The sequence below is a fragment of the Rosa chinensis genome, chromosome 4, assembly GCF_002994745.2.
Source record: "Rosa chinensis cultivar Old Blush chromosome 4, RchiOBHm-V2, whole genome shotgun sequence".
Taxonomy (NCBI): domain Eukaryota; kingdom Viridiplantae; phylum Streptophyta; class Magnoliopsida; order Rosales; family Rosaceae; genus Rosa; species Rosa chinensis.
This window is the reverse complement of record NC_037091.1, coordinates 36,695,624-36,706,895: the sequence shown is the minus strand read 5'-3', so window position 1 is coordinate 36,706,895 and position 11,272 is coordinate 36,695,624. Positions and strand designations below refer to the sequence as shown.

The 11,272-nt window shown below is 39.3% G+C and overlaps 1 protein-coding gene across 1 annotated transcript; it reads left to right on the top strand.

Annotated features, from left to right (window-relative positions):
* Nucleotides 1-9,251: 9,251 nt before the first annotated feature.
* Nucleotides 9,252-11,061, top strand: LOC112197676 (phloretin 4'-O-glucosyltransferase). The gene has a single exon (XM_024338441.1). The coding sequence runs from the start codon at nt 9,400-9,402 to the stop codon at nt 10,822-10,824; it is 1,425 nt and encodes a 474-aa protein (XP_024194209.1). The 5' UTR covers nt 9,252-9,399; the 3' UTR covers nt 10,825-11,061.
* The last annotated feature ends 211 nt before the right edge of the window (nt 11,062-11,272 follow it).

The following is an 11,272-nucleotide window of genomic DNA, read 5'->3' as shown; positions in this document are numbered from 1 at the left end:
ACCAACAGCACTAGCATAAGGAACTTTGGTGTGATTGAAGTTGGATACGAGCGTCTTCCTGATCTTTGCTCGCACTGTGGCAATGTTGGGCACAACGTTACAACTTGTAAGCTTCTACAAAATCATGCAGTTTCTGGTCAGACTGTGATTGAAATGGGTCAAGGTCAATCGTGTAAGCATCATCAATGGAAGACAAAACAAGTATTTGTTGCAAAGAATACTGAGCAAGTGGATACGGGAAAGAAGATGGTTGTTGCTCCTATGCCAAGTGTGAATGCAGATGCTAGATAGGGTCCTTCATTGGCACGAGCATCTCCTCCTCTTGCTACAGCAGTGGTTGTTGATTCGGAATTGAATAGCGTTATGGATATTGTTGAACAAACTCCAATTGTTGAGAAGGTTGCTGCTCCAACTCCTAGTCCATCTATTGTTGAGCAAGCCATTGTTCCATTAGTATAGGAGATAGGACAAATTATCTCCAGCCCAGTTGCAAGTTCAGTTCCAACAAGCTCTCCAGGTAATGTTAATGTGAATATTTCCACCAGTAATAGCTTTGAGATTCTTTCTCAAATGCAGCAAGGAAGGAGCATTGTTGTATATGAGCAAGAGGAAGTTGGAGAGCACAAAGACAATTTGGTTGGCAATAATAATACAAATTCTACTTTGGTAGAATCTATTGCTCATCAAGCTAAGTTCTGTTGGGGTGATTTGGAAAATGAAAAACCCCTTGGTCATGATACATATGCTCAGGCTGAGATAAGTCCGGTGTGTTCTTGGTTTGATGAGGGTGAAGCAATTCTGGCAGATGAGAATCTTCTTAAGTCTCTCTCAAAGTCTCAAAATAAAAAATTAAAGACCAAGAGAGATTCACGTGATCCTTACCCTACCCGCAATCGAACGCCCGTTGTGCGTCTTGATCTTTGATTCAATCGGCTCTGCTTAATCTTGCTTATGTTTTGTTGCCTTTTGAGTTAGCTATTTTTTTTTTCAAAGGGGTCTTGGTTTCATGTCCCCCCCCCCCCCCCCCCCCCCCCCCTACGTACTATCTTTTTTAATTAATAAATTATTTTGATTGCCAAAAAAAAAACTTTGGCCATATATTTCATGCCATCATCTGTGCTAGGAGACATAGTAGATTTAAACTTAAAGTGGGAGGCAAGAGTTGTACTTACAAGTTTAGATTTATCATTCATGACAAACCGATGTAGTATCTTCTTCAAATATTGCTTCTGTGACAAACAAACTTTGCCTCTTGATTTATCTCTTTCAATTTCCATGCCCAAAATATTTTTAGCTTCTCCCAAGTCCTTCATCTCAAATTCACCACTCACATGTGATTTCAATTTATTTGTCTTCACCTTGCTCATAGATGCAATTAACATATCATCAACATATAAGAGCAAATAAATGAAGCTCCCATCCTGTAGCTTGTGAAAATAAACACATAGATCATAAAGACTCCGAGTGTACTTCTGAACGAACATAAATTTATCAAAACACTTGTACCACTGCCTTGGAGATTGTTTATGCAGTTTGCAGACCCAATTTTCTTTACCAGCAATTTTAAATCCTTATGGCTGAGTCATATGTATCTCTTCTTTTAATTTCCCATGTAAGAAAGCAGTTTTTACATTAAGCTGTGCTAACTCATGATCAAACTATGCAACCAAGGCCAATAAAATACGAATAGAAGAATGCTTAACAACAAGAGAAAATACCTCATTGTAGTCAATTTCTTCTTTTTGTGCATAACCTTCAGCTACCAACCTAGCCTTGTACTATGATCCTTCCTTTTTAGCAAACAACCACTTGCAACCAATTGCTCTCTTTCCATGCGGTAACTGAACCAACTCCCATGTTTTATTCTTGTGAAGAGACTTCATCTCCTCACCCATAGCTTTTTCCCACTTTACACAATCTGCATGTATGAAAGTTTCTTCATAAGTAGTAGGAATTTCTTATTCAGTAACTAGAAGTGCATAAGTCACCATATCATTAAGCAAAGCTGGCTTTGGAGGATTCCTTTTTCCCTTTCTAGTTGCAATTGGTCCATCTTGTTGTGTAGGCTCTTGGGTTGGAGCCTCTACTTCAACGCTCATGTCCTCAATATTTGAATCATCTAAATCAACAGTGGGACTCACTGAATCAATTGGAGTTTCAACAATTTTTTTTCTTTAACTCTACCTGCTGTAAACTCTCTACTGTCATTCTCTGCTCTTTAGAATTTTTCTGCTTGTTCTGATCAACCATAATAGCCTCATCAAAAGTCACATCTCTGCTTACAACAACTTTCTTCACATCCAGACACCAAAGCCTGAATCCCTTAATACCCTCATTAAATCCCAAGAATATAGCTTTCTTGGCCCTTGGATCAAGCTTGCTTTCCTTGACATGAAAATAAGCAGGATAACCAAAAATATGTAAATAGTGATAATCAGTAGCAGGTGTACCATACCATACCTCCATGGGAGTTTTTCCCTCAAGTGCAGCAGTAGGTAACATATTAATGAGATGGCTTGCATACATAACTGCCCCAGCCCAAAATTTTTTGCCTAATCCAGCATTAGACAACATACACTGAATTTTCTCCAATAAAGTCCGATTCATGCGCTCTGCCACCCCATTCTGTTGTGGTGTCTCTCTAACTATGAAGTGTCTCACAATGCCCTCATCTTGACATAGTTTTAAGAACGGATCAGATTTGTATTCACCACCATTATCTGACCTGAGCCTCTTAATTTTTCGACCGGTCTGAGTCTCAATCATCTTCTTCCACTTCACAAATATATCTAAGATTTCATCTTTATGCTTCATGGTGTACACCCATACTCTTCTAGAGAAGTCATCAACAAAAGAGACATAATAATGCTTACCTTCCAAAGATGCAGTTTTGGTAGGTCCCCATACATAAGCGTGAACATAATCTAGAGTACCTTTAGTCTGATGAACTGCGGTGCCAAATTTAACTCTAGTCTATTTTCCCAAGACACAATGTTCACAAAATTCTAATTTTCCGGTCTTTACACCTTTCAATAGACCTTGCTTCACTAATCCCTACATTGCTTTCTCGATCACCAGCATGTCCAAGACGCATATGCCATAATTTTGTATTGTTTGCATCATCATCTATAGTCTCAGATATTGTTGTTTCAGCTGTCACTGTGCTCCCTTGTAGAAAATATAAATTTCTGAATCTTTCACCTCTCATCATCACAAGTGAACTAGAGACAACTTTAGCAACTCCACTTTTCAATGTAATTGTGTGCCCTTTTGATTCTAAAGTTCCCAAAGAGATAAGATTTTTCTTCAAATTTGGAACATATCGGACATTAGTTAACTCTTTGACTACTCCATCATGCATCTTGAGACGAATTGTATCAATCCCACTTGTTTTGCAACGTCTGTTGTCTCCCATCAAAACTACTCCACCATTCAACTCCTTGAAAGTAAAGAACCATTTCCTATTAGGACACATATGATGTGAACAACCTGAATCCATAATCTACTTATCAGAATAACCAACTGCAGATGAACTAGCCAAAGCAAACTCAATCTCATCTTCTTCAAAATATTCAAAAGCTGATGAACAACTCAAAGCAAAATCAAAGTCGTCATCTTCATCATCTCTTACAACATTCACTTCATAACCCTTCTTGTCTCTATTCTTCAACTTAGGATAATCATTCTTCCAATGACCTTTGTTGCGACAAAAAGAATACTCATCTTTTGCAAGAAATTTACGTCTTGACTTGGAATGAGATTTACCTCTTTTTTCAATAGGTTTTTTCTCATCAGATCTGCCCCTTACTACAAGTGCTTCACCTGAAACATTCTGAAGTTGCTTCTCTTTCTTTCGGCCCTCAATAAATTACACACATCATTCTTTCCATGCAACAAAGTTGTAATCAAACGCTCATACTCGTTAGGAAGAGAATTTAGCAAACACAAAGCTTTATCCTCATCACTAATTTGCACATCCAAATTAGCCAAATCTGCAAGTATCTTATTGAAATCACTAATGTGTTCAGACATAGAAACACCTTGTCGATAATTAAATCGGAAAAGTAGCATCTTCAGGTGAAATCTATTTTCAGGACTCTTGATCATATATTGGTCTTCCAATTTCTTCCACAACTCTTTTGCAAAAGTTTCTTTCATGACAAAAATTTCTGATCTTTAGCAAGGCACATTCTGATAGAACCATAAGCCCGCTTGTTAATTCTTTCCTACTCCACTTCATCTATATCTGCAGGTTTATCTTCCAGAGCTATATCCAATTCTTGTTGACACAAGACATCCATCATCTCACACTGCCACATGCCAAAATTGTTGGTGCCATTAAACTTTTCAACTTCAAATTTGGCATTACCAATTGATGGCCTGGTAGTCGACCAACGCGAAGAACCTGAAGACTCAGCCCCTTTCTTTTTCTCGTCAACCATGGTTTCCAATCAATGAATCAACTCCCAATTTAGAACCAGAGCTCTGATGCTAGTTTGTTGTGCGAAAGCGTAACAAACGCAATCTTGATATGAAACTAGATGAGCAACCAAACAACGAAAAAGAAAACAAACACAAGAACACAAGAATTTATAGTTCGATGAAATGATCGCACAAGAACACTGATGATAGGGTTATAGTTCGATGAAATGATCGCTGCCGGTAAATTGTCCTCTAAAGTTTGAATCAAGAGACCAGTTTTGACTTATTTGGATGAAGCCTTGAAGGTACCGGATTGATATTAAAATAAAATTAAAATTAAAATTAAAATAGTAATAAATAACAAAAATTAAAAAGTGACTGGTTTTGACTCTGCAACGACGCCCTCAACCAACTTCTCGGCCTCAAATTAGGTATTGTCAACTCCAACACTTCTATTTATGTATTTCAATCATATGATGGGTAATGAAATTTATTGGATAGGTATATGGATTGTCATATTGAATACACTGCTGAGATTCTGTGTTTGTGGAAATCATGATAATTTGTATTGCTCTTTGAAATTTCTAGCATTTGAATTTCTGTTTCAATATTGATGCATGCTATATTCTCAGCTAAGGTTCTGTCAGTTTCTTTGTTGAATTTTAGGGTCAATTTCTTGATCAGAGGGGTTTAGGGGCAATGATCACTCAAATCTCACGTACAATTGCATAAATAGGTCCAGGGTTAAGTCTGTGACTATGGGATTAGAGGTCTAGTTAGAGCCGGCTTTCGGCCAACTCTCAGTTGAATGGGCGGTTACGGGCTCAACTCCCCCGCAATATCAATTCTTGTTCCACCTTCATGCCCCGGATTTTTTGCACTTGGGAACAGTGGCGGACATAGGAATAAATATATATGGAGGCAAAAAAAATTAAATGGGACAGAAAATAAAAATATGACAAATGAATACAAATTTTAATATTTCAATAACGAAAAATATTTCTAATCGTCTACTTTGATCTTAAGTCAGCAACCAATAGGTGGCCGTTATCTTAAATGTTTGAAGTTATGTGTCACATGTTTGATCGCTCAGGAAATGAAAGTACTTAAACCATTAGGTGAAGTCATGTAACCCTTGTGACAATTGCACAAATTAGGATGATGATTTTAACGGAAGACAAAAATGCACTACGAATAAAAATTTATGCAAGGAATATATAATCAGAGGAGCTCCTGTACTGAATTAGAAGTTTCAAGTTAATCTGTTGTTCACTTGATCTATCTGTCTTTCTGAACTATGAACCTAGTGTAACTAATATGCCAGATTTTTCTCCTTGTGGATATACCAATGAAGAAGCATTTTCTCATGCATGTTCTGTCAAAAGCAGATAATTCCATGTGGCTAAGTAAGAAAGAATATGAATGCAAAACACCAAAAAGAAAGCAGCAAAAACTACTAAAGAATGGAGATCGAAAGCACGAAGTCGGCAAGTCGGAGAGTTAAGAGAAAGATCGAGAATTTGTGGGCTCGTATACTTTGTTTAATAGAAGATGAATGCTTTTATACTTTGTTTAATAGTTGTGGGAACAATTTGGTACTCTGTTATGGCTGTGAAGCGGCAAGTCACTACTCTTATCATTAATCATACATATACAATTATAAATACAAGATGTGAAGATCGGGAATCAGCCAAAAAAGAAGAGTCCGGTAATCTCACTGGGGGTAGTAGTGGCCCCCACTCGGCCCTTACAGCGTCCGCCATTGCCTGGGAATCCATGTCACTGATTTCCACTCCAATACATCGGAGGTTGTACGGTCGGTTAGTCAGCTGGATGATATGCAGGACAACATTGGAATATGAGGCGCTTGGTCGGAGTTCATAGACTATCTTGTAAATTCCATAAAATCTGAAGATACAAATTAAGCTTGTTTTGGAGGGACCGTTAAACTCAGATGGCGTTGCAGCTGCAAAGTTAGTTGCTCAGAAGGCTAAAGGAATGCCTAAAATTTCCATTGCTATGACAAAGCTTGTGGGCTCGGCTGCTACTGAGGCTATTGCAAATCTCTCTCTTCAGCTCTTCAAAGAGTTCAAAAGCATCAACGAGTCTTATGTAGAAGAACGTGAGCGGTCTATGCAATTGTCCAAAGTCGTGTCAGCAGAAAAGGAAAGAAAAGACAGCATCCAGAGCCAACTCCAGTTGTATACTAAGAGATAAAAGATACAAAGAATCGGTTCTTTGGACATTAATGGTACACAAAACTCTCCAGAAAAACAAGCCACTCGAGATACAAAATCAACAAAAGTTGTCAATCAGGTCGTGCCTGCATATCGCAGGGCAAAAGTCCGTGGTGCTGTTCTGCAGGATGTCGAAGATGGAACTTAGTAAGACCTTGTCATTGACCTTTTTTTTCTTCTTGTCATTGACTCTTTTCTCTCTGTTTTTATTTTTTATTTTTATTTTTTTATTTCAGTACAAAGCTTGTCATTGACTCTTTTCTCTCTTTTTTTTCGGTACAAAGCTTGTCATCGTCTCTGGTGTAAGCTAGGATTATAAGTTTAGGTGTACGGTTTTTCTGCTATTAATTGTACTTGATATGTCTTGCAATTAGATTGATATAAAACACATCAAGATTTTTTTCGAGTTTCAGTCTTTAACATCCCTAGGTAGTGACTTTGTTAAGGCTGTATACTATCATGATCTATTAGTGACATTTCCTACAGGTAGTACCCTAATGTTTTACATGTATATTTTGGTAGACATTTTACGAATGAATGATAGACTTTGTTTCGCTTTTGCGGAAAGCAAACTTAGGGAGTGTGCCTTCCTTGAGTAAAAAGGTTGAACCCGTATCAGGTTTGCCCGTATGGATTTACCCTCAATGGCCTTAATCTGTTATGTTGGCTTGCTGTCATTATGCATTGAAGCTCCTACATGCGTATGCTTAACCAAATGGTTTCAAAATTAAATGGACTTCTTGTGAGATTTTGTATCTGTTTGACAAACGGGTTTAATTGATGTGTGGATTCATTATGTGTTTGGCTCCAAAACCAGTCTGGTTGTAAATAGTCTCTTTTGCTGCTGTGATTGCGCTGGTGTGCCAGCATCATGGGGTGCAGTCATCGGGGAGTCCCTTGACCTGACTTCTGAATCAAACGTTGTGGACGATGAGAGCACCAACCTCATCACAAGGTTCTTTTCTCTGCCTTCCAGAAAATGACTTCTTGCCTTACGGATAAGGGCTTTGGTTGTGTTCTCTTGCATTCACCGAATTGATACTTAGTGTTGTAGACTAAACAGAGCAATCACTGAGAAGTTGGGAGAAAGGACAGGGTTTGCTAAAGCGTGACTTTAGCTTCGCTGGGTTACGAGGGCGTTACCCTTGCTTCGCTAGTTCACAACTAGGTTGTAGGTAGGTTTGCTCCGGAGAGGCTTTGATAATCTGTTTGATTGATTAAAGAGTTGTGTCCTTTGTTGTATCATAGGCTACTACAGATTCACTTTCCAAATAGGAATGAAATACTATATTTTAGGCCACAGTTATTGGCTTTGAATCAAATCAAAACTCTAAATAGTTTTGATATTATAATAGGCAATAATTAATAATTATCCGCCTCTGTCACCGCTAGAATATAAGCAAAGGTTAATTGCCTCTTGGGATGTAAACTCTTGGATGTGAACGTTAGGATATGCTCGTCTTAATTGCATATATATCTTCGCAAGGACTCCCGTAGCTCGCGGCATGCAATCAGAAAGGATAATTGCAATTAAAGGTGATTGCATGTTTCTTGATTTGTACCACGTCCATGAATCCTTAATTGCATGGAACCTTGGTTGATGGCCCACCATGCTATTTCTTCCTTATTTGTCTCACTATGCATGAGCAATTATACATACATGAATTAACATGATACATGCATTCCTTTGATTCCTTAATCAATCAGAGCCCCTGCGTTCACGTCCCCCTTAATTGCATGGGAAACCATAATTGCTTGCATACATGGCTCTTGGCCATGATCCCTTCCTGATTTGGTCCACCATAGGACTTAATTGCATGAGAATATATGATTTGCATGGCTCACGTCCCTGCTCCTTCTTGCACCATACTTGGTAATCAAACAAATAGATCACCCTTAATTATCACATATTTGATAACTAATAGTAAATCAATGAACATTCAGATTTGCTTCAAAATTGTTTGGCCTCCAAGTAGGCTTTATTTAGCCTCTAAACAATATTTTCCGAACTTGTCGAATATATAACTTGGGCCACGGATATTGGCCTGATTTCTTTGAGTCCCCCTCGTCGGAAAAAAATGTTAATTTTAGGTTCAAACATTATGTATTGATTTATAATCTTTAACCTGGTCCGTCATCCTTCTTAACCTTTTCAAAAGCAACTGAGGTAAATATTACGTATAGGATATTTGACTCGCTGCAAACTGTGGTTTGATTCTTGTCATGATGCCTTTGCCTGCATACGAACAACCAAATGAGCCTTTAGCTCATCGCGACAAAGCTTGCTCTCCCTAATTTTTGTTTTAACTGATTTGGTCTTCATCTTAAAAACAAAACTAAATTAGATGGACAAATCATGTATGCACATATTTTGGTTAAATCTGCTTGTCCGTCTCCGACCACGAATATTCTCATCTTTTTTTTTGTCTCAAATTAGCTGGACAAATCATGCGTTTTAGTTTAAATCTACTTGTCGGTCTCCGACCACGTCCTTTTCTCATCTTTTTTACGTCTCAACCGTGTCCAAATCGTCACCTTTAACGTCATTTGTTTGACTCCCACTCCCTTATTTAAACTCTTGATATACTATCGCCACCTTACATCTCCCAGCTGCCCAGCATTGTTAAGAGTTTCACTTTCACTTTACTACGCTACCTAAAGCTCACCAATCTATTATATTTTTCGTAACTGGCAAATACTCCAAACTGCACCGCGCGCCTTCCTATCAGCGACCACCGCCATGTCGCAACACCGCTTCATTATGGTAACATTTCCCACTCAAGGCCACCTCAATCCTTCCCTCCAACTCGCCAAGCGTCTTATTCACATCATCGGTGCACGTGTAACGATTGTCACGTCCCTCTCCGCCCACCTCCGCATTGGCAATAGCATAAGTACTCCTAGTGGCTTGACCTTCGCCCCCTTTTCCGATGGATACGACGAAGGGTTAAGGTTCGCGGACGTAACTCAGGACTACATGTCCGAGCTAAAGCGTCGCGGCAAGCAAGCGATCAAGGATCTTGTAGAGTCTAGTGCAAGCGAGGGCCACCCTTACACCTGCATATTGTGCACCTTACTTCTTCCTTGGGTGGCGGAACTGGCACGTGAACTCCACCTCCCAACCGCGCTCCTTTGGATTCAGCCAGCCACAGTGTTCGATATATACTACTACTACTTCAACGGCTACAAAGATCTCATCAACATCAATACTACTGCTGCTAATAGTGACCCTTCCTATGCAGTAGAAATACCAGGATTGCCGCTAGCGCTGAAGAGCCGCGACCTTCCTTCCTTCATTGTCGCTACGAATCCGTACAGAGGAGCTCTCCCATTGTTCGAAGAACAGTTTGAGAAGCTCGGACAAGAAAGCAGGCCAATCATACTTGTGAACACGTTCGATGCACTGGAACCAGAGGCGTTGAAAGCAATAGACAAGTACAATTTGATAGGAATCGGGCCTTTAATGCCATCGGCTTTCTTGGACGGCAAGGATCCGTCCGATAAATCATTCGGAGGCGATCTTTTCCAGAAGTCGAAGGACTCAGCTTACCTGGAATGGCTGAACTCAAAGCCAGACGAGTTTATCGTCTACGTCGCGTTTGGGAGCGTTGCAGTGCTGTCCAAGATTCAAATGGAGGAAATTGCAAAAGGCTTGTTGAATTTCGGACGTCCGTTTCTGTGGGTGATTACAGAAAACCAAAACAGTGGAGAAGGTAAGGAAGAGAAAGAAGACGAGGAGCTGAGTTGCAGAGAGGAACTAGAAGAGCTTGGGATGATAGTCCCGTGGTGTAGTCAAGTGGAGGTTCTTTCAAATCCTTCATTGGGTTGTTTTGTGACACATTGTGGCTGGAATTCAAGCTTGGAGAGTTTGGTTTCTGGGGTACCAGTGGTAGCCTATCCTCTGTGGACAGACCAAGGCACAAATGCCAAAATGATAGAGGACATGTGGAAAACAGGGGTGAGGGTAGCACCGAATGCGGAGGGTGTTGTTGTGGGTGAGGAGCTCAAGAGGTGTCTGGATTTGGTCATGGGAAGTGAAGAGTTGAGAAGCAATGCTAAGAAGTGGAAGGAGTTGGCAAGAGAGGCTGTGAGTGAAGGTGGATCTTCTGATAACAATCTCAGGGCATTTTTGGATGACGTTGGCGGTGGCTGTTATCTAGCCTAAAGCGATTGATGCCTATCTACTGCGAAAATAAAATCGATTGCATATGAAATTGAATGTATATATATTGACGTTTGGTCATATATATTCATGGACAATTATGAGCTTATGTTTACTTTCCGAGTGATTATTTTTATTGGATATATAGATTGTCTGGTGCTGTTTGACGAATTGTAATAATCTCATGTGATTCTTGTTCACTATAGTGTTTATGTATATTTCTTGTGACTATTTCGTTAACAAAAGTGTGTCACCTTTGTATTTTTATGTAAACTTATTTTTGGATGACAAAAATTTAATCTATACTCACAGTCACATGCACTTCAACAACCTGTCTTGAATTTCAACATTTTAGCAACAAAATTTGGTTCATGCATGACGTAGATATGAACCTAACCACCATTGAATTTGACACACACACACACATAAGTGCATGCTCCTTTTCAATTTT